The sequence below is a fragment of the Calypte anna genome, chromosome 2 (assembly GCF_003957555.1).
Source record: "Calypte anna isolate BGI_N300 chromosome 2, bCalAnn1_v1.p, whole genome shotgun sequence".
Lineage (NCBI taxonomy): Eukaryota > Metazoa > Chordata > Aves > Apodiformes > Trochilidae > Calypte > Calypte anna.
This window is the reverse complement of record NC_044245.1, coordinates 49148161-49173331: the sequence shown is the minus strand read 5'-3', so window position 1 is coordinate 49173331 and position 25171 is coordinate 49148161. Positions and strand designations below refer to the sequence as shown.

The 25171-nt window shown below is 36.2% G+C and overlaps 1 protein-coding gene across 1 annotated transcript in view; it reads right to left on the bottom strand.

Annotated features, from left to right (window-relative positions):
• The window catches only part of BBS9 (Bardet-Biedl syndrome 9), a 171845-nt gene that overhangs the window by 29613 nt on the left and 117061 nt on the right, over nucleotides 1–25171 (bottom strand). The window contains exons 20-21 of the mRNA XM_030444644.1: nucleotides 19002–19184; nucleotides 2215–2437 (exon numbers count right to left, since the gene is read on the bottom strand). Coding sequence (XP_030300504.1) covers nucleotides 2215–2437; nucleotides 19002–19184 — 406 coding nt within the window. The remainder of the gene's footprint in view (nucleotides 1–2214; nucleotides 2438–19001; nucleotides 19185–25171) is intronic.

The following is a 25171-nucleotide window of genomic DNA, read 5'->3' as shown; positions in this document are numbered from 1 at the left end:
CTTTTTTTTAATCAAGGCTTCAGGCTGAACTCTTAGTGAAAACAAGAAATTCTATTGGATTTTAAAGGTTCTTTAAATGATACTTTCTTTGGTGTTCTGAAGTGTTAGCCTAATTAGGTCATAATTTTGATTCTTAATTAGTTGATTTGATACTCAAAAGGGCTACACGCTAATTTTGAAAGTAAAATTATTTTGGAATCTGCATTTGAATTATAGTTTTTAATTCTTTTTAGTGTAAACCATGGCCAAAGGGCATTTCAAGTACAGCTAAACCAGTATATGTGGGACATTGCTATACCAGCTCTCAACCAGATCCTTGCAGGTACTTAATTTTTCACTGTTCATCATGTAAAATGGTAATCATGGTCCCACATCTCATCAATACATGCCTAATGGCCCAGAGTTACATATCTTGTGTTTTGCTTGGATTACATTTGTTCCTTGTATTATTTTTATTTGAGAGGTAGTAAATCCATCTCCCTGTACCACCACAGTCAAAATTATTCTACTACATGTCACTCATGTCTTTGTGGTGTTAAATTGAGATCAGGAACAGAAAGCAGTAGATTCAATTTTTTTATTATTATTATTACCCTTTATATATGCAACATGGAAAGCATGACCAGACAGCTTTCCCAAGGTCCTCCATCAAAAGCAAGATTTCTCCTAATTTGTTATATTTATTTTAGGTTTTACTCTTTTGCTAACAGAACTAATCATAATCAAATTGAAGTCCCCTGAACTCTAACACCAGTCAATTGAACAGGGAGCTTTATAATATCCTATTAGCTTAGATAGAAAAAGATCAACTGCAGCTATTTACCCCTTTTTAAAATTTTTAGAAGGTAAAACAATGCCTATATAATCTTTTTTTATTTTCAACAAATGCAATACACTTACCACATACTTTAGTCTTGTAAAGAAACACTAACAAAAATGTATAAAATGAATTTCATACATATTCTTGCTTACTTGTTCACTTCACATGATCATCAGTCTGCTTTCAGGTACAGAAATAGGATAATATGAAAAAAAATTAACACTCCTACCATTTCACATACCTGTTTTATGAAATCATTTAAAGTAGATCATGCAAAGGAGGTCTGTACACAGTAATAAGAAAGACTCTGAGTTGCTGAAACATTGCACAGGCCATTCAGATCACATTAAAAAGGAATGAAATCTTTGTAATATAAAAAATACAGAAAATCAAGACACAGCTCTAAACTTTACCATAAACTTTACCCATTAAAACAAAATAAACTCCCAAATTTAAGCATGATGTGTGTATACAATACATACTTTTCCCTACAGCTGAGAAGACTGCTGTAGGTGAAGGAGGACATTGAGGTGAAAGCCCGTAGTGATATTATGTGGTTTAGGAGACTATGAAGCTGAATGAACATCCAACCCAAATTCAGAGCACAAAGCTGGGGAAGAAAACCCATTTCCAAGCCAGCAAGAGAATCTGATGTTTTTAAGAGGCTGTCTCAACAGAGAACAACAGCAGGAAAAACATCTTGCAACAGTACAAATATGCCAGCAGACTCTACAGAGATTGTGGTCCCATTGTTATCAAAAAGTAGGAATACAGAAAGGGATATGAATAAAATATCTTTAAATAATGAGAATTCCAGTACATTAATTTAAATCATTGTGCACTTTAAAATCTTCTCTACGTTTGTTGTCCAAATAAGGAATATTATTCAACATCTAGTTAAATTAGTTTAATCTTTAATTTTATGCTTTCTGTGAGATATCCACTCAACTAAAGTTCCAGATTTTTTTATTCAGTGTGATGACTCCTTCACAATTAGTTATATGAATATGCCATAAAGACAGTAATGCAAGCATAATAATTTATCTCTCAAGAAATTAGGACTTCTCACTTCCCATTCTTCCATAATGCACACATGTATGCTTTCCATTTAAAAGTGCAGAGAAATGTGATAAAGCTTTCAGAGGATAAAGATGACCATCTGAGGTTCATTTGCTGCACTGCTGTGCACATACTGTAAATGATTAAATTGAGATAAAACTTGCATTTAAAATTGTTGCATTACCTACCTTATGCTATTAGTCTGCAACACACTTCGTGTTTGGTTTCGACAAACAGTGAAAACCAAACTGCTAACACAATCAGATGTCCCTAATTTCTAGTTTTAATAGAGGAAAGCAATATTTTGAATTAGTAATATGTACTTCATGTCTCACCTGGCATGACAGAAGCTTGCTGAGTGGCTGGATCTGTACCTAAGGAAAGGCGACCACCTTTGGCCAATCTGTCACAGAAGAGAGTGATGTTTTTCTTCAGCCTACTCGTGTCTTTGGGCATGCACAACTCACTGCTGAGAGTCAGGGCTTGTTCTTTAGAGCTCTTAGACAAACAAGTTCTTAACAAGTAGGAAATGGAAGCATCCACAGTTTCTTCCCAACCCTGGAATGAAGAAAAGGAAATTAAACTCATCCAGAATAACTGTACTACAGCACAATAAAAATAAAGTAACAAATCAAGGACTAGGAATTTGCAAACTATAATGATATACAAAACATAATTTTGGGGTTAACAAATGTCATGAATACCAAGTTCTTCAGCTTGAACAAGCAAAAATTGAAAAAACCCAAACTTGTTCCTACATTAAGATGCACAGAGAAATATAATTTCAATAATAATAATAATATATGGACACCATGTGACATAGCAGTTAAACTCAGCAGCTGTATTAATACCTAAAAAACTAATGTAAATACAAACATAGTATGTAGTATATATTGTTATGCTAAATGCAAGACCAGGAAAACAAAGTATCCAATCATACAATCTTTGGAATCACTGTCTAAGGTTCTAACAATATGCCAGTAACACAGAACAACGTGACTGCAACCCAAAGCTGCAGATATTCAGTATTCATTTACCAGACCAATCAACTTTAAGTTATGATACCCACCACACTAGCACAGGCATGTCAGTGCTCTGATGAACAGAGATTTCTAAGAGGATGATGTCAAGCTGTCATAAACATTTATTAGAAGACTAGTTTAGTAATCAGTTCAGTTAAAACAAGCAACTACCTATTGAGAAAGGTTTTAGAAGGAAAAGCTATATTCAATGTCATACCCAGTGTACATATTTCCACAAAAGCAAGTGTTTACTCCTGCAAATAACAGTACAAGTAAGTCTCTTTTTATGAGGCACCTTGAAAAGCACAGTTAGAAGTTAGTTTCAAGATTCTCATTTCTACTATGGCTTTCAGTGACATGGACAAATCAAAAACATTCCTTCAATTAAGAATCCTGGAGAGCAGAAACTTTATTATTTGTGACAAAGTGTTCGGGGTTTATGCAGTGCCATTTTTGGTAGCAGGGAAGGGGTCCCCTCCCTCAAGGATGGCTCATGTAAGCAGCTGCAAGAGCTCTCCCTGAGTTCACCTGAGTGAACAAAAAGATTTTTGCCTCTGTGATTAACATATTCGCAAAGGGGAGATACAAGGTAGGAGCAGGCAGAGGAGAAGGGGGAGGTGAGAGAAAGCAACATGTGGACAGAGAGAACAACACCAGAGGAGAGCAATGTTGGACCAGGCAAACCAAGGCTGGTGAGAAACGAGAGGAAGAAGGTGCCTGAAGAGATTTTTCTCTAGATGCCATAGTGAGGTGGCAGCCTGTCCCCTGCACTTATGGAGGAGCACAGTGGAGCAGACCCTGAAGGCCCATGATGGAGCAGGTATTGCAGACCTGCTGCCCATGTGGAATCCTGCAGCCTGGGGAGGATCACAGAGCAGATGTTGTGGCCCTGCAGCCATGGAGAGGACTGCTCCTGAAGTAGTCCATGGCTCTGTGGGCCGCCCGCAATGGAGCAGTTTGCACCCAAGGAAGCAGGCCTGGTGGGAGGGACTCTCGCTGGATGGGTTCCTGAAGGATTTTCTCCCATGGGAGGGACCCCACAGTGAAATAGGGGAACACTGTGAGGAATCCTTCTCCCTAAAGAAGAAGGAGCAGCAGAGAAGAACCTGTGGCGTCCAGACTGTAAACCCCACTCCCTGTCCCACTGGGAGGTAGAGGTAGAGATAGTAAGAACAAAGTACTTTGGGCTTGGGAAGAGGAGAGGTGTGAGGAGAATATATTTAAGCTTTGGTTTGTGTTTTCTCTTTGCCCTGTTTTGATTTGGCTAATGATAAATTAAACTGAGTTTTCCCCAAACTGAGTCTGCTTTTCCTGTGAGCATAATTGGCGAGTCAAAACCTCATAGCCCTTGTCTTGACCCACTATGTTCTGGGTGGATTTCCTCCTCGCCATCCCATAATGGGGAAGGAGCAGTAAGTGGCTGTGTGGTCCACTGTTATCAGCCAGGTTCAAACCACAACATCAAGTTACTAGGTTAATGCATAAAAACCAATATATGACAGATACTTCATTTATACAGTATGCAATTCAGAACTGACTCTTTTTGATGCATTCTGTAATTTTAATTTACGCTATTGAGACCATGTAACTAATCCAAATCATCTTTAAGTAACAAACTGCATGATAGCAACAAAGTTTCTTCATGTCTTTTCACTACAATCTTACTGGGCTTGAATAGAATTAGCAAATAATATGAAGGGCTTTGAAGTCTGCTAACTTCAGGACTCATAGCATGTCTCCGTATCCACCTACCTGTTAGCAAGTTCCATATATGTGATGCCTACAGGTACAGGAACTATGGCTTCTGCAAAGGCTAGGGTACTACTTTATATAAAGAGAAACAAAGGCCACCCTTCCTAGTCTCGTTACATCCTAAGAACACATCCAGGACCAATACTTTATAGTGGCCAAGGACATCAGTGAGATCACACACAGTCATATGCACTTCATTCTGGTCCAAACATACACTATTCTTAATATCATCCTGAAAACGTGCTGCATCTGTACAAAACATTTACATTTTGCAGTAGAACAGGATCAGCTAGTGGAGTTTTCTTAGTTGATGCTTGCTTTTCCTGACTTCAGAACAATGACAAGATTAACCTACTGTCTTACCTGCATTTCCCCCCAAAAACAACATGTAAATTGGAAAAATCATGCTAGTCAATCAATGCTGTGGTATCTTAACATTTTTCAAATATTCTAGAAGGAGTCTACTGGAGTGTAATCCACTCACTGACCTGAGATGCTGACAGGAAATAATCCATTCTGCAGCCAATTTTAAAAGGTTAATGAGCTGGTAAAAGCTGTCTACATTCCCACATACTGGGCAATGAAACTTAATACATCCAAAGCATCAGAAACAGTCAAACCAGGCACTCCTACTAATTATATTTCAAATCATGAAAAATACAACAACATAAACATAGGAATCTTGAGTTTCACTATAAGACAAAGAAACGTGATTAACTGGTGTCAACATTCAGTAGCTGAAAAGCTGGTCAATATAACCCTTCAAAAAAGTTCTAAAAAATTCAGGCAAAAGGAATATTTAAATAAGGAGACTGAAATAGAACCTAACCTAATTCAGGAAATTAAAAGTGACTATTATTCTGTCCTTGGCTCACACAGGTATGTTTTACTTTGTACCACAGCGTTAACATTTTCCAGCCCTTGTTCTTGTATTTAATTTCCATGTAAAGCCTGTTTCTCAGCAGACCATAAAACTATCTTCTCCAATTCAAGGACTGTTGACCTTGTAAGTCCAGTCTACACCAAAGCAGCCTTGATTAGTGAAAGAGTACACAAAAGCTATTCCACATGGAAAAAATAACCTTGATGGAAATCTGTTGAGATTTTATATACCTAAGCATTAATGGCTACAAATAAGACTGCCTTTGTCAGCAATTTTTATTGCTGCAAGGGGAAATTCAAAGGAACAATTAAAAACTGTCACCCCTTATGCATCAAAAAAGCTAAAAGATGTTTGAAAATGAAAAGGCTCCACTCTACAGCCCACACTGAAAAATTATTCTATAGCCATACTTGTAATATTCACTGGTGGATGGGTAGTATTCTGCATGTTTAAGGTTTGAAAGGAAGAATTTCAACATAAGTGTGATACCAATAATCCACTGTCCTACAACCAGCAAGAACAGCTACAACTGCCAGAAAAAATGTGAGTCAAGACTCACAGAAAGAGATATTATTAAATCATGTGAATTCTTCATATTGACTGCATCACCTGAAATAGGTATGAAAAATACTTAGTCAATTTAACTTTTTCATTGGAAAAGACTTGGCTTCATATTTCACATGTGTATGATATTATTTTTCTCTTGTAGATAATGGTTAAAGATTGGCACCTTCCTTTAATGAAATACACCGCAGGATTCTGAAGACCAAATGCAGATTTGTGATACAATCAGGAGTAAGATTGTACTAGTTAGTACACATAATATAATACACGAGAGGACTTATTTTCACTCTAACACTGACTATGGTTATTGGAATTTTTAAGTAACTAAAAAAAACCCTCTCTACAAAATGAATCAAAATGCTTTATGCATATAACAGAAAAACGAGGGAAATAAGTCACAATGGTGCTTGCTGATAAATCTCTTAAGTTTAAAGCACAATAAAATTTGTTCAAAACCCTTCACATAAGACATTTTAGACACTGAGCCATCTTTGCCAGAATATTAGATTAAAATAAATTTTAGTAATACTTAAGAGCATAGCTTTTCCAACCTGGAAGTAACCTGTACAAGGTTTCTGGGTGGAGAAAGAGTGCTCTATAGAGAGTGGAAATGGAGATAAGAAGAGAGAGAAGTGGTTCCTGTAAAAGTTCACAATATTGTAGGGTTGAGGGCATTCCAGGGAAAGTATGGGGTGGATAACATGGAAGAGCGTGGGGGAAGTGACTGGTGGGAGATAAGTTTGAGAACAACTGGTTCATGGAAGGAACAGAAGCCTACCAAGTGTGGAAAATCTAGTTTGAGAGCTACAAATTCATACTTTTTGTCTTACATGAAAAAAAAAACATTCTAATAGCACATCAGTCAAACCTGAACAAGATTGTTCTGAAGTTGTGTGGGTGAACCGGACAAATAGTGGGTTTGACTTTTCACTTTGAAAAAGTAAAAAATTTACTTTGAAAGCTTTTATCATTATTAATATTATAATGACTACAGGAGGTAAAAACTATTACCACCCTTGAAGATGGCATGCGACATTTGCCTGCTCTGCCAGAAATCAAGTGACAAGCTTTCCTTGAGAGTCTCCCTGAAAAATTACTATTAAACATGAACTGAGGCATTTAGGAGACCTTTTGAACAGAATCTGAATAAAATGAAAGAAAAAGCCAAGCAGAAATTAGACTCCATCTATACCATTCAGAAAAAATACAAGAAAATACTAATGAAGTCTTAACATATCATCTAGTTCCAACTCCCCTTATCATGGGCAGGGACACCTCCACTAGAGGAGGTGTTTGCTGAAAGCTCCATCCAGTCTGGCCTTGGACACTTCCAGAGATGGAGTCTCCACAACTCCCCTGAGCAACCTGTTCCAGTGTCTCACACCCTCACACTAAAGAGTTTCTTCCTAATGCCTGAATCCAGCAGCTTTCAGTTTAAAGCCATCATCCCTTGTCTTGTTACCACATGCCCTTGTAAAAAGTCCCTCTCTAGTTTTCTAGTAGTCCCCCTTCATCTATAGTAATGTGATTCGGTCTTCTATTGGCATTTAAAATAATTAAATTCTAACGGGAATTCGTAGACTGAAGCAACACCAAAGTGAGGATATAGCTGAACACCTCAGATAGGTTGAGACAGAACAACTAAAATGGAGAAAAGATATATAGTTCAGTTTAAAACAGGAAGTGAATCCATTTCATTTTAATTCAAGGAAAGAATTTTAGGTATAAAAAGATCCTCATTTGTTAGACAGCACTCTGAAGCCTTAACCTATTGTCAAGAGCTACATTATACACATTTGAACTTAGCATACTTAGCTACTACAAACATATTACCATTTATTTAAAATACAAGGGATAAAATCCAAATCCCCTGTGCCAGGGAGGCACGAGGTAACATCTTGATCACTCTAACCACAGTATGTCCTCTCCCAAGCCATCAATTTTTGTAGAGATTCTAATACAACAGACATTTAAGGTATAAAGGATGAAAGAGTCTATTCGCAATAACAAATAGAAGAGTACAGCAAGTAATCAAGACATATAGGAAACCATGAGACTTTCTCTACAATACTTCTTGTGCTAGTCTTAATATATTGCAACAAATCTGGGCAGAGATATTTAACAACTATTCAGGCTAGCATCTATTTTCAAGCTACTTCACAGCATCTATTTCAAACATTAATATCACACATTTTGAAGTAGCAGATTGCAAATATCAGCTTTAGAAAATATCCTTTGTGAATGTGTTTTCTAAAAAAAAAGTGTCACAGATACCTGTCATTTCTGCACAGCTGTGCTGTAATTGCCAATGACAACATAAACCACAACTCTATTTGCTCAATGTAGAAATATTTATTTAATAGAAAGTCCAGAAGCATAAACATCTCTCTACAAGAAATTCTCATTTTGAGTCCTGTTTGGTAAATATGTACTGATATTCTATGGTAATTTCACCTGTGAAAAATCTATATGTCAAATTCTTTCCTGAAAAGTACACTTACCATTTAAAAGTTTATTCTTTCTCTGGGTTTCTTTTCCTCTGAAGCACAATTCACAAGCCACTGAACCCTTCTACACTAAATATGGGACTACTAGTTTTTGGAGTATTCTTATTCTATGGGAATTTAAATGAAGATTTGCCAAGTCCTCCTTCTAAAATGTCTTCAGTTATAGAAGGAGAGCTGAAAATTAGTATGGCTTGTAAATCAAAATAATGATTAAAAAACTATATTATAGAATATGCAGTATGTGTCTTTTAGGAATGCTGCTCCTAAACTAGTATTCCTAAAATCATAATGTAGAGTAGTCTTAAGGCAGTGGGTGTTTCAGGAATCCAGCAAACTGAGCATTACTAAACAAAGGTTCTGAACACCATGTTCCATAATGATGACGACCTCTATCATTCAAGTTTTTAATACACTTTTCAAGTTCAATTCAGAAGACATTCATGCTCACAGAAATAAAATACAGTTATCAGCAGTTAAAGGTTTCCATGTATTAATGATACAACTGTAAATACAATTAGATAGCATATCCCCTATGAGAAAGCAGAACTTCTCCAGGTGGGGGTCATAGTCATAATATTTCTACAGCTGCCTAACTCTTCTATGCTTTGGGGTTTAGCAATTTGCTCTCAGGGAGGTATATGCTTCACCAAACTTGATATATCAAGATGACTATAGATGGTGGTTTTATTAGCTCTTCCATTAAAGCTTAATTAATGTCCAATTACTGTAGCCAAGTTTCCACATGGACTGCATCTTTTAGGATAGTATTGTTCTTCATTTGCACAGAAGGACATGAAAAATTAGGTTAGAATTAGGTCAGAATTAGACTAGAATGAGATCAGTAGTTTTCCTCTTCACAAGCAATGTGTTGCCCAAATTCTCTTCCAAATTGTTCCATATTTCAAAATTAGAGCAATACAGAGTGTGTACCAACACCTTGTTTTTATTATTTTATTTCTGAACAACAGTGAAAATTATTAAGATATTTAAGGCATTGTGGAAGAGAGGCAGAGAAGAGGGCATGTTTTTCAACAGATAAATTCAAACTGTCTTAAGGTATAATTACTCTTCTAGTAATGCTTATTTGTTGTAATAAAAATACATCCTGTCTGGAATCATGAAAGTTCACACAAATCATAGCCATCTGCAGAAGCCATTCCTGGATCCTGAATTTTTTAGGGCTTTTTTTTTTTCATCTTAATTTTCTTTTTAAGTTTCGTTCTTACAACCATTGATCCCTTCCTGGGAACTGATGAAAGAAACTCTTGTATGTACTACATGAATGGAGTGGTTTGGCTTCTTTGTTGCCAGCTTTAGAGGTCTGCTGTTTTGGTTTTTAGCACTGAAATCATCTAACACTTCATCTTTTTTTTTTTTTTTTTTTTTTCCCTCAAGAACTTTTCACCAGTTAGCTAGGAAAACCAAAGTGCTGTTTGAGTTTTGTGGATGCTGTCAAATCTGTCTGCAGGCATGCAAATACATCAGCAGCCTTGCTAAGGAATGCCATTCATCCAACAGGGTCTGCCATACACGAGGGCTATAATTTTAGTGAGGTTCAGTAAGATAATTTCTGACACGGGGAAGAGGAATCAGACTCCATCTCTAGTAAGGAGCAGAGAAAACTTATTCTAAAAAAGCTTCTTGAAACGCATCCCTACCTCACAGCCCGTATTTTATTTTCATATCAGTGATACACTTGAGGACTAACTTGTCTTTCTACAATATCCTTTATTTGGTCACCAATGTAAGATGCTATGAAAGCCTGATGAATAAGTTTGTGTTTCCAAAAGCTGTGAAATATGGAACCATGCCCAATGTAAAAATATTTTAGCTCTTAATAAATAAATAAATCACAATTTGTCATGGGTTTTTTTTTTCTATTTAAATTACAATACTTTAGCTCTACTCACCACTAAATTCAGCTCTGTTGCTTCAAATTGTGGGTTTTCTGTTCTCCCAAAATGCACAGGTGAGGAAAATGAGGATAGTGACAAACTCAACTTGAACGTTTACTTGGCAAGCCAATTTTCAAACTTATGCTAGAATTTTTGTGTGTTTGCTTGAAACAGTAGCTTGGGCAAACTCCTCTTTGTAAAGCCGTGACTTATGATCTGTTTTAGTTATGAGGTATCAGAAACATGTTTTAGTTATGTCATACTATTCCTTATTTGAAAAATCCAGGAGAAAATGATGGAAATAAATTATGCATTCTTTAAAATACAATCATTTGGTCTGGAGGGCACCTTAAAGATCACCTAGTTCTAATCTCCCTGGCATGGGCAGGGACACCTCCCAGTAGACCATGCTGGTCAAAGCCCCATCCAACCTGCTCTTGAATGCTTCCAAGCACAAGGCAACCACAGCTCCTATAGCTGGCCTGTTTGGCACCTCACTACCTTCACAGAAAACAATTTCCTAATATCCCATCTAAATCTACCCTCTTGTAGCTTAAAAACTTTACCCCTTGCCTTATATATGCCCTTGTAAAAAAGTCCCTCTCCAGCTTTCCTGTAGGCTTCCCTCAGGTACCAGAATGATATTAAGAGGTCTCCCCAGAGCCTTCATTTCGTCCAGGCTGAACAGCCCCAACTCTTTCAGCCTGCCTTCATAGGAGAGGTTCTCCAGCCCTCTGATCGTCCTTGTGGAAAAATAAATAATACTTGAACTCACCTGTCTTAGTTATAAGTGAGTCTATCACCATGTGTGAAGATATGAGAGAATACTGGGAAATAAGATATAGCATTAACTTTTATTAACCATTAACCATAAACAAAAATTTTCATCTCAAGAAATGGCTACTCTTCAAATCATGGTAAAAAAGCCAGCAAATCTTTTTCTGGGATCTTTTAACAAGATGAAAGATTCCCATGAGATCTTCTGACACTACCTAGCAATATCTTTTTTAATTCTGATAGGCTATATTGAGCACAGTGTATAAACCATAGCTATAGGTAACCTAAATGCAACATCAAGATTGTAATTTAGAACCAAGAACGACCATCAACAACTTCAGAACCAAAAGCAGTAATGCCACAACTGGTTACACATCTCCCACCCCCCCAAGTGCACAGATTGGATGGTTTGGTGCTGTGATATATCCCACCCTCTCCAAAACATTTCTGACTGTCAAATATAAAGGGAAATTATTAATTTAGCTGCATATCATTAAGTCACACATTTAGTATAACTAGAGAGATTCATCAAATTATTGGCAATAACCATTTTTATTTCTCAGAAGATGCCATGATAAAAGCTGTCTTTTTAAAAATCAGATACTAACATAGCATTATAATACTTATTATAAAAGTATCATAGCTTTGAACTGATGTGAGACAATCAGAACATAAACCCAGCAGTAACTTCGCAACTTTGCAGTCTATAAACCCTGTCCCATTATGTAATATAAACACTATGCACTAACATTGCTGCAACTGGGAAGTTTTTTCAGTATATAGGTAATTCCAGGGGAATTTCACAATCAAACTAATCACACTCTGCTTCTAAAACTAATATAATGCTTTTCACTTTACACAGCAAGAGTCTGCAGATCTTTCAATTAGGACACAGTATCAAGGGAATTCTCCACTGACAATAAGCTACTTTAAAAGAAACAACACAAAAAAGAGTCAATGATTATGTATATTGTGTGTTAAGACCTTCTGGTGAATAACATTGCTGTAATCACTGCAATGCATCACACCTGTCATTAAGCAGTTTAGATGACAACTGATTTGAACTCCTGGTATGCAGCAGATATTCAGTAATTACTACTACACTAAAATATTTTAGCTTCTCTTTGTACCTGAACTAGATAGATTGCATTACCCTAACAAAAAGAAAGTTTAGAGGTCCCCATCACGATATTAAATAGAGAAAGATGTCTGATAACAGAAGCTTATTTAATCTTTAAAAGAAAGGGTATATCTCTTGGGGCAACTACAATACTTTGTAGGATATCCACGTTAGTTTTCAGGGAAGTAGTCTATGCTGGAGGCAAACTAATTACAGCAGAACAGAGTTCTGCCTTGACTAATTTACACCAAGTAAGATCCCTGACTAGGCTTCAGCTCACAACAGACACAGATCACTGAAGATAAACCTCAGTATCTCTAACAGTGGCAGAATAAATAATATGATAGCTCAAGTTAAACACAGAATTAATTCTCAAATCTGTTTTTAAAATACATCTAACCAACCAATACATCAAATTCTCTGTTAGCAAAAGTTTACACCAAGGCTGAAAGCTTGTTCTGAGCTTAAAACTAGAGCCAGTTTTAATTGATAGAAGATACAAAGATTGTTTCTGTCCTTAGATCTTTTGCCATTTATAAAGCACACCAAAACCTGTTTGTGCATCATTTTCTTCAAACTAATTTAATGCCACCTGGAAGGAAAAGAGAAAGCTTTCTTTTTTGAAAAGCAGTACTATTACCAACCACCAGAAGCATGCCTCCTAAAAAAATATAAAACCTTTTTCCCCTTCTTAAAATAAAACTGCAAATGGCAAAAAATATTGAAAATAAATTGGGAATTTTTCTCCTAGTTCTGTGAAGATGGAGGTCTTCAAAGGTATATTCCAAATTTTCATTGCTACACAAAACATTTAAAAAGAACACCCTGAGCCTTTCTCACAACAACAAAACATAGGCACTCTTCTATTCTATTCACAGAATTCACAGTGAAGACTTACACGAAGTCAGATACAGATCAAGATCACTAGATAATGGTGTAAATTACCTCAAATTACTATATTTGCCATAAACCACTGTTTTCTTAGTAAATAAAATAACCCACAAGAAGAGAATGATTCACAAAGATTTAAAGGAACTGTGATAGTGCCTAAAGTAGTGGTGAGACCAACACCTCAGTCTTCAAATTGGTTCTTTCCCCCAAATTGCACACCACAAACATTTGATCTTTCATTTTTAGACATTGTAAAACTGGCAATTAATCAACCCGTTTGAAACCCTGCTTTTAAGTGATCACATATTAAAGTAGAAATGGTTATACATTATTTTGCAGTAACCTAGTGAGTTTATAGCCCTGTGTGCTTCTCTCCACCTTCTCTAGTTGTCTCTGGTGTAGTCTGGTTCTCTTGAAAGCAGGGTAGGAGACAGAGTCCTGAACCAGAGTTTAACACCCATAGCAAAAGATAATATCGAAGTATGGTACTTGTGCTGTGTTCTTACTTTGCTTTATCTCCAGTTTGATCACCTATACCTGCCCAAGCAAAAGATAAAGTCAGGATCCAAGCACCACTACTCAATTTTTTCACCTCTATCCCTCTTACCAGCCCTTCCCTGCACAAGGCAGTGAGCATCTCATTCCTGCACCCAAAGTTTCCTGTCACTTGAATGAAAATCTTACACTGCCCTGAAGCAAAGCTAAATTGCAGGCTGACACTGTCATTTCTAAATGAGAAATTGTATTTTTTTCCAGGAAAATATAAAAGCCCATTTCTTTTATTTGGGTGATTCTGAGTTTAAAACCTACTTTTTTTTTTTTTTTTTTCCCCCAACTTCTGCTGGACTTAGATGCTTGACAGTAGCAGAAGAGTCTTTTTGAATCATTTGGTTCCATTGTATTGAATCAAATAGGACGAAGACTTGTTTATTATTTTGATTTTTTAAAAATAATTTAATATATTTTCCCAGATAGAAAAAAGCAACAAATTTTATGTGCTTCTACAGTAGTAGAAAACTACCGTTTTCTACTTATTTTCAACTGTAATATTAATCTAGTTTCAAAAAAAAGAAAAAGAGGTAGAAAACAATATATCTGCCATAAACTTGTATGTTCACAGAAATAAAAGATGGGGTTTGGGTTTTCTGGGTTTTAAGTACTTATTATTTAGAAGTAATTCATTATGTATTATTATAAATAATGTAAAATATTCATACTAATAATATATTAATATCATATATTAATGTATTGCATGTTAATGATGTATTAATATTGTATATTAATATTAGCAGTAATAAATTTATTATTTATAAGTATTTCAAAATAAAAATTTTATTTACACTATATATAATTTATACTATATATAATATAATTTATTCCCTAGGGCAAACAACAAAATATAGGATATTTCAGCATGGTTTAAAGTTTCACTGTTACACTCACTGTTTGCATTATAAATATAAGACACAACAAAATAATTCCAGATGTAAGTTACTGTGATTAAGACCTAGGTTGGATTATCCTCTAACTAATGACAAGAATTAGTTCACGTGACAATATACAATACATTTTAAGAATTAGGGCTCACAAAAATGACTCTTGACAAAGATGTAATTATTAGCTCAATGCTTCAAGAGTATTAAACATTAATGGAAAAATTTGCTGCTGTCAGCCTTGACAGAATTAAGCCTCCTGGAATTACAGAAATAACCTTATCTTCAGTCTTTAGAACTTTCACTCAGTAAAGGATTCTTTCCACAATAGGGTATTTTCTGCATTACTCAAGAACTGTACAGTAAACCCCATCTGCTATCACGGATAAAACCTAGCAGGCTATCCAGTCTTTCCCAAGTGACTGATCTTGTCTTTTTCTGGTGATTTGCATCCAGATTATCTTACACAAAGAGTACTACGACTCCGATTTGGCACTTCATTGTTTTCTTCTGGCACCATCTCTTTTCATCATTGCCTTAAAGTATGTTTTTCTATTTTATCTAATCAACACTATAAAACAGTAAATTTATAGTTACTAACATAGGTTCATTACACTAGATCACAGAGTCATTTAAAAATACACATTTCATCCTCAGGCATTTTTTTTCTTCCTTCAATAAGCAAGTAAGATCGAATACAGACATATACTTGGTTGGCATGATTCCAAACATAAATGAAATTAAAATGTATTTCTTTGATGCCAATTTATACCTATTACTATTAACTATAGTATCACAAATGTGACTATGTCATTATTTGGTAGCATCATGAGAACTATGAAAATATTTATTCTTCAGTAAAATCACTGCTGATGGCTATACCACTGAGGGCCCTCCATCAGTCCTGAAGTTAGAATTCTAGTATTGACAGACATTTTTTTCCCTCTGTAATGTCTTGAACAAAGAAAGCATTAATAGCTTAATGATCAGACATATGAACCATCAGTCAATTCAGACACCATGCAAGCATTGTATCAAAAGTATCCCATGTAGCATAAGCCCTTTGAACCCTCTAAATTAGTCTGGAAAAATTCCCTTCTTTCCCAAAAGGATTTCCTAAGGCAAACACTTGCTTTATCATAAACTCAGCATTTTTCAAATGTGTTTTTCCATCCTGATAACTCAGCTCAGGAAAATATAATCACTGCAAAATACCCCTTAAAATGTTCCTTGCTTTTTTGATTTTCAAACTTTATAGTACTTCAAATTGTTGTCACACCCTGTGTTAGTCCTGCAGAAGTCACCAATTCTCCTGAAAAAAAGTGAATTGCAGAATGAAACCTGATACATCATTAATATTATTACAGCAATCATGGATTCTTTTGTCTCTAAGAGAATTCTAAAATAGTTATCTACCATAAATTTCAACAGGTAGTGAACATACAACTCAAAACCAGTATATATTTTAAAGTAGAATTCATATGGAACTGTAAAACTATGCTCTGAAATACTAACAATATTCTATATGTTGAATATGGCTTCCACGTGAGTCCCACAGTAACACAGAGCATTAGAACAAAACTGCACCTACCTTCCTCAAGAGTAAAACTAACCCCTATAAAACTTTGACATAATTTTCTTAATGGTTCCATTAGCAGAAGGATTAGCTCATTTATCCCACTGATCAAAAGCAGAGATCAGACAGAACTCATTCAATGTCTGGTGTTACACTTCTCGGGTTAGATGGAACTCATGAAAGAATCAATGAAAAAGGGAAACTTCCTTGTACCTCCAATCCTTAACATAGCAACCCTTTTAGTCAGTTTAATAAAAGCAGTACTATTTTAGGTGCTAGTTATAAATTCACTGCTGAAAATAAAACACACTGCCAAATATGTTATTCCCAGAAAATACATGTTTGCAGTATTACTTCCACTGTATCTTTGTAGATAAGAAAATAAAAATCTACGTGTTCTTTGCCAAAATTTATAGCAACAGAAACTAACATTCTGAAAAAAAAAATGGTGAACGTGGGAATACAAAACACCACTTTGGTATTTGTTCTGTATCTAACAAAACTGCTAGGTCTAGAAAACAAGATGCAATCTGTTCTACATAGGATGACATGCATGAGAATAACAGAGAAGCATTTCTTTTTATGGCAACAGTATATTCACAACATTTCCCTTTTATTTAAAAAAAAAACACTTCCATAGTTTAATGCTTACAAGACAAAAATATTCTGGAGATAAAAACTGCATCCAATCAGTCTTCTAACGTTATCTCCAAATAAAAATACAAAAAAAAAAAATATTGTGCAGAATTTTTAGGAGGATAAATGAAAATAGTTCAGAGAACAGTCTTTCACTAGTGTTCCACTCAACTGCTTTCAAAGAAACCTAGCAAAGAAACCTAGCAAGGAAGCTATCTAGGAGCTTCTGTCTGTAAATATGACTGGTATGTCAGACTTCTCTCTTTCCTGCCTAAGCTTATCCTTAAATTACATTCAGATTTGTGTGGTATAACAACTTCAATATGGCATGTATTTCAGTATTCTGTAAAAGTATCATTTTCATTTCCATTTCCACCTCCAGTTACTGGTGGTTTACATTTTTCATCCTGGCTGCTCTGCAGGATGTACTTCCTTACAATATTTATGTGAGGTCTTAAAGCTTTAACATGGGGTATTGGTAACTACTATTTCAAAACCACAGTGAGAGATATACTGAAGAGATATCCTATATTAGAGCATACACAACAGATTTCACCATGTTTTAACAAAATGTGTCGAAGCAATTGAATTCCAGATGGCACAATAAAAGTGAGTAATGCAAAAAAATGGTTGGCTGGGCTTTTATCAGATTCATATGAACTACCTTTCAATTCCATTCATGGGAATCCATACTCTTTAGTTGTGCAGATTGACTTTTAAAGTTTTAATGAGGACAAAAAAACAAAACAAAAAAAATCCCCTCCACAATAGCTTTGCCTGCTATGGGTCAGTATCATGTAAAATGACAAAACACTTTTCACCCCAATACAGAAATTGCAGATGATCCTAGCTACACTTGGAACCCAGGAAAAGCTTTCTAAATGGCCACAAAACATTCTAAGTATTACGGGTATGTAGCAAAATCTGGAATTACTGTATATTGCAAAAACCCTGTAAGAGTGACAGGGCACTGGCACGGGCCGCCCAGGGAGGTTCTGAAGTCTCCTCTGGAGACATTCAAAACCCACCTGGACATGTTCCTGTGTGGCCTGGTTTAGGTGACCCTGCTCTGGCAGGGGGCTTGGACTCTATGATCTCCCAGTGTCCTTTCCAACCCCTAACATTCTGTGATTCTGTGTGAAAGCATTAAAAATAATGTGTACTTGGATCATCCTTATTTTTTTTCTATAGAAGTCAATTGTGAAGGGTTATGCACTCTCCTTTACAGTTCAGATACCTAAAAGACACTGGTGGGAAATTCTAATGCCAGAGGTTGTTTATTCTGCTGTGGCATACTACCTTTAAGTACTTTATTCTAAGACCCAGTAAGAAGGCTGGACTTGAAACTAACTGAAGATCAACTCATTCCTTGATTAAACTAAAGCAGTGCTTATCTGGCAAGCTTAGGCAAGGGTAGAATACAGCATTATCTTTACAGAGCATTCTCCAGGTTTTGCACACAATCTTATGTAGTTGCATTCACTAAGTCAAAGCAGAATTTGCAAGATATATACAAAACGCAGGACTACATAGAGCATGGCTTGGAGAATACAAACACATTATCAATTCTCAATATTTTCTTTTTATAACTTTCATCCATTATATAAAGCCATGTTCAAACACTGAGGACAAAGTATGTGCTTAACACACTGTATTATTGTGTGTACATGTCTAGATTTTATAGTTCTTTTGGAATGTGTGCATGTAATTACAAATGTACGTATATTATATAGTATTTATATTGAAGTCTTCAAATAGTTGGGGCTGTTTGTGCTGACAACTGAACAGAAGTTAAAACCAGCTAAATTTACATGAGACATTCTTACTTGGCTTGATATGGAAGGATTAAACAGAAGTTAACCAGTATCACCACTATCTTCTAATGAATGCTATGATCTACTACTACTTTTCCACTTTTCTCTGAAATCAATTTTGCTTGCACCAAACATCTACTTAATAAGGCCATTAAATCACTTCCACAGACAGTCTTCAACAAAATACACACGGAAATATGTACATTTAAGTGCTTAAAACTCTGTCAACGAGCAGTTCTTACAGACTCTTACCAGCTCTTGAGTATCTTCTGCTAATGGCAAAAACGTAGCTTCCAGAATAGCAACTTGATCAGTGCTGAGCTTCTGCCACAGACTGATCAGTAGCAGCATCAGATGGGTGGCACATTTCAACTTTGTGAATGCCTGGAACATCTTGGCTTGGTTTTCTTCTGCTGCATCTGCCAGAGCTATTACCTGCAAAAATTACAAAGTATATTAAGTACAATTTAACATCCATGAACACTCAGTGGTGAAATTACCTTTGGTACACTCCTTTATTTTGAAGATCCTGAGGAATTCTGTTTTCACCAAACAAACAAACAAACAAAACACCAAACACTGAGTAGTAAAAGAGTTATCATCTACATTATTCTTTGGCATACCCAGCCCATTTCAAGTCCATCGAGCAACACAATTTATCTATCTAGTGCAACCAGTGCAGAAAGAATTCTATTTAAAGCACATTCTTAATACACTGTGATGATCCCCATCGTATCACCTAATATGTGAGAACAAACTAACTTGCAGGTCTGTACCATACAAAACACTAACCCTTACATCATCAGCAAGCCTACAGTTATTAATCAAAACCAACGCATTTATTCAGTGCAATTAAGAGTGCAATATGTATTTCTACATGAACACTACCACCATCTGTTCCTTTAAATCTCAGGTCTCTCCACGTTTTGCACTAGTTGCTTCAGGTTTTACAGCAAAATGTAAACATTATGGATTATGTATATGAAAGCAAAACCACTTTAACTAAGAGGCATTACCAAAGACTTTTCAAAACACAAAAAAAAGCCAGATTCACTTCTTGCAAGATAATAAGACAGTTTTGCTGAATACTTGAAGATGGGGAAAAGCGGTATTCTGTGATCTACTCAGTTCAGAAAGAATTTATCACTGCATATAATGTTGTCCACTCATAGCAATACAATTAGTCTTTTGAAAAATACTATTAGTGTCTTTTCTTGAAACACAATGTTTTTCCATTGCTGGTGAAAAGTGAAGATGACAGTGATTTCAATATGAAATTTTCCATGTCATTTCAATTTGACCTCAAGAAATTTTCCATGGTATTTACACTGAATCTTTTCAACTGAAGAAAAGGAACAAAAGCTAAGGGGTTATTTTGGGGGAACACAACCTACAGGACCTGTTTCATGAATGCCACTACATCTTCATGCAGCCTGAATAACACTTGGATTACAGCAGCACTGATTAGCTTTATTGTCATTTAAATGAACACAAAGCACCTTCCCAAAGTACCACTTTCTCCTTCTATTTATTTGTCTGCAAAATGGGTAATAGGTGCTTGACTGGATTGTGAAAAGCCTCATAGAAATGCAGTTAAAGTGTAATTAGTATTACAACAGTATTTACAAAATACAACTTGCAGAGCTTGATCTGTTAACATCTGGCAACAGTAGAAAAAAGAAAACACTATACAATGCATCTTCAGCCTGGAAAGAAAGCCAACCAGCTGTTAGCATTTGGTGGAGGAAAACTATTTTTAAACTACAACACTGGCATTAGAGATGCGTGTGTTCCCTCCAAGCTCCCATGTGACTGGGAAGATAAAGAAAACAGAATTTTAGGGAACTATAAATATGAAACATTTCAAACAAAATGTGCTGATAGCTTTTGGTTTAGATTTTTAAACATAATGTTTCTAAATAAATTGGAGAACTCATTTTACACTGCATAATTCAGAGCCAAGTAACAAAATAAGGAAAAAAAGCACAGCTAACTATGTGAAGGACAAATGAGAAACTCCAAATAGTGAAAACCAACATGACATAGAGGAGGGTAACATGCCATGTAACTGTGCCCACATCCAGCTTGCTCAGACCCTGAAGACCCATCAGACCCGCATGTTCTTCCTCCTTCATGTTCTATACAAGGTGGAGTTCCATATCACAGCTACTTTTCAGCAGTCATGGCTGACAAAGCTACATGAGAAATACAACACTACATAGTACCTTACATCACTTGCATCTGACCACTCTAACCAGCAAATTGTTTGCACTATACAGCTTCATTTTGTAGAGAAGACAAGGAACAACAGTAAAGTTCTCAGTCTAAAAGGGCCCCTCAAAGATCTACTCACCTTTCCTGTCCAATATGCAACCTCGGCAAGAAACATACACTAGGATGAATTTAACACACTGATGAGATTCCTTATTGGATGGACTAGCACAATGGATAAATTCAGATTTCCTGAAATTTGGAATACAGGCAAGTTAGCCTGAGAAAATGCCTAGCTAATCTCAATTTTGCTGAAGAAGAAGGCAAACACCTTCTGTGCTCCTCTGTGATATCTACCTTAAACCCACTTGCACAACACAGGTAAAGGACACCTTTTAGACTGAGTCATTAATGAATTCCCAGATGGTCTCTCACTTTGCACTGTATTTTAGTTCCCACTGTAGTATTCCTCAGAAGCAGAAATTACACAAAGAGAAGTTAGTGACATTGCCTTCTCCTTTAAAAATCCTTCATTTTAGAATCAGCTTTCTTCCTATTTTTTAACCATGAACAAAGGAGATGCTCACCTCTTCGTAAACTATAGATGTAAAACAAATATTCTGGTACTCCCAGTCAATACCTAAAGTAACAAGCCTATAAGTTATCACCAAAGTAGCTTAATAAAAAAAAATTCTAAAGTACACCTGTTAAAAAAATTTCTCTTTGGCACAGAATTCTACCAATAGAATTCTACCAATAGTACTCAGCCCTGGTGAGGCCACAGCTTGAGTCCTGTGTCCAGTTCTGGGCCCCTCAGTTTAGGAAGGATATCGAGGTCCTGGAGCAGGTCCAAAGGAAAGCAATCAGGCTGGTGAAGGGACTCGAGCACAGACCCTATGAGGAGAGGCTGAGGGAGCTGGGGCTGTTCAGCCTGGAGAAGAGGAAGCTCAGGGGAGACCTCATCACTCTCTACAACTCCCTGAAAGGAGGGTGTAGCCAGATGGGGGTTGGTCTCTTTTCCCAGATGACTTTCAACAAGACAAGAGGGCATGGTCTTAAGTTGTGCCAGGGGAAATTTAGGTTGGATATTAGAAAGAATTTCTTTACGGAGAGGGTGATCAGACATTGGAATGGGCTGCCCAGGGAAGTAGTGGATTCTCCATCCCTGGAGATGTTTAAAAAGAGACTGGATGTGGCACTCAGTGCCATGGTCTGGTAACCGCAATGGTGGTTCAAGGGTTGGACTTGATCTCTGAGGTCCCTTCCAACCCAGCCAATTCTATGATTCTATGAATATAATGCACAATAATCCCAGACATATATATTAGTGACAGGCCTAAGTTTCTAGAAGAGAGGTGCAGCCTTGGAGTGTTGCTGAAACACATAGCAATTAAATCATTACATGGCTGCTAGTACAGAAGTTCTATTTAACACTTGGAGAGAAAACAGAGAGGGGAAAACATTTCTAAGTACCTACTGTTCTGTTAATAGATGAGGAAGTGACCTAACGCAGCTTCCTGAGATATGGAATAACCAGGACAAGACAATATAATTACTGTATGATAATGTAGGCACACACAACCTTTGCAGTTTTTAAAAAGCCTATATGCTTTTTAAAAGTAAGATATCAAGCACTTGAAAACTGTAAACTAATGGTGACTCAAGTTTTAAAACCAACCAGATTTCTCCATTATTAGATAATAATCACAATTAGATATTCATATTATCTCCATTAAAGATATTTTTAGGGCATTGTTGAATATCCAGCAGCAACTTCAAAATTACTAATCCCTCTTAAAAAAGGCTTGCAACATACCCACTCTTGCATATTCAGACAAGTTCCCTGGGGCAATAATGAGCATCACCCTCCCAGGTTTATTCCAGTACAAAAAATACAAATGCAATTGCAAAAATACTAAATTCCTTCTTATTAGCTTGCTAGGAAGTTGAAGAAAACTTTCAAAAAAATAAAGGGCAACAAATGAGCATGAAGTTCCAAAGAGCTTTCTTTTGAGTTGGTAGCATATTTTCTTGGAGTCCTTAACACCACAGGGACTGAAAACATTCACAGGTGTTACACCATATTCTAAAATGGAGATCAGGCAACATGACTGACAATTTGTTTTTCTTTTTACAAAACAGCCAAGAAAAACACAACTGTCCACCACTGGTGAAACTTTAGCCAACTAGTCTTATTCTCACCTACTTCAATCCTATGGGGTTCAGCTTCCATTAAATTTGAAGTATTTCCATTTTTAGCAGAAATCAAATTTGGACAGAACCAAAGTTTAGCATTTAAAGAATAAAGAATTCAATTACATTTCATCAATAGCACTTGGGAGCAAGTCCTCAATGCAAAATAATTTTAAATATGGAAAAACAGCATCAGAAATTTTAATTATTTTGAAATGGACACAGAGATGATGAATTATTAGCACTATTATATAAATCACTCCACAGTAGACTAATACATAATCTAAGTCTTTATACCTGGTTTTAAAAGACACATTCTGTTCGCACACAAGCAAAACCACATCACAAGCTCATAAGTTTCTTCTGCCAATCTTTCCTATGGAATAATTTGTTGCAAGCTAGTCCATTTTTTAAAAGAACTAGATCTTCCTAAAGCAGAGGTTTAATGCATATTAGATCAGAAAACAGGGCACTTACTACAATTTTATTTCATCCTTTCCCATATTCATTAATTTTAGAGAATGGAAATACAACTTGGTTACTAAATCTATAAGATCTAACAGAATATTTTTTGTGGTTTTAAGAAGTCTCCATCACATATCCTAGTTCATATAGAACACATTTTCTTCCATACAAGCAAGTCCCTTTGTTTACCTTGCACACATGGCACGCAGCCACATACAAAAACTAAGACATCAGCAAAGCAAATCTTTAAAACAGAAAAGACCACATAAGTGATAATATCAATTTAACTCATAAAATCCTGAAAATCCCTTTTTTTGGGAGCAAAAATTTTTTTTTTTCCAGGCAATTCTCAAAATAGTTTACATATTAACAAAACTGTGATTAGGACCCTGACTCCCTGTGCAGACCATCTCACTCAACAACCATTGTGCACACAGGTTTTGACAGGTGACTAAAGCTTTATGGAATGCAGGCAAAGATATCCATGTCAGGGAGTGATCCTTATCAAACACTCCATCACCAGAAAGAATAACCATGTCATTCTCACACGGGAGCACTTATAAACACTGCAGCATTCTCACAGCACTGCAATGGGTATGTGAGAGCATAGGTTGGGATTAAGTGCCTCAGGCCACAATTATCTGACCCTCATAAGAAGGCCTCAGCTACTGCAAATGATGACCACAGTTTTTAAACTGTGTCTTCTGCCCACCATGATGACAACAAAGCAGCAATTCACTAGGCAGAAAAATACTCTACTTTCAAGTGAAGCTCAACCTGACTTCAATCTGAGAAGACAGTACAGCTGAAAGACATCGCAGTATGATCCATCCTTTATCTGGATGCACCCAGCTACCTCTTGAAATCCTACTGTGTCACCTGATGAATGTGAAATTATTAATCAACACAAGTCATAAATATAGAAGCCTGTGCCTCTGGGAACTAAAACAGACAGATTAAAGAACTACCGAAGGCTGCAAGAGAAGGTGTATGGTTTTGGTTTCTTCTACATTACTTCCACAACAGAACTATCATTAACGACTCTACTGCACTTTTTGGAGTTTCTCATGAAGTAGTATGATTTCCTTGCACAACACAGGTTACAGGATGACAGTCAACTCAAATACTCTGTAAGAGCCAGATGCATGTACTGCTTAAATTCAGAATCCTCTTTTGAGACTTCATGTATATGAAAGCCATGTCTTACCTCCACAAAACAAAGTGATAGTGGATTATTACAAAGGAGACTCCTGCTGCATCATTTATTTTATTTTTGTTTACTAACTAGTGATGACGATGTTTACCACTTTGCTGACAAGTGGTGTCCCTCAGAAGTTCACACTGGGACCAGTACAATTTAATATCTTCTTCAGTGATGCAGACAGTGGGATCAAGTGTGCCATCACCACAGTTTGCCATTCAGACAGATCTGGACAAGCTCAAGAAGTGGGCCCATATGAACTTTGTGATGTTTAATAAGGTCCTCCACATGGGTCAGGGCAATCCTCAGTATCAATACAGCAGGGGGACAAAGGAGCCCTGAGGAAAAGAAC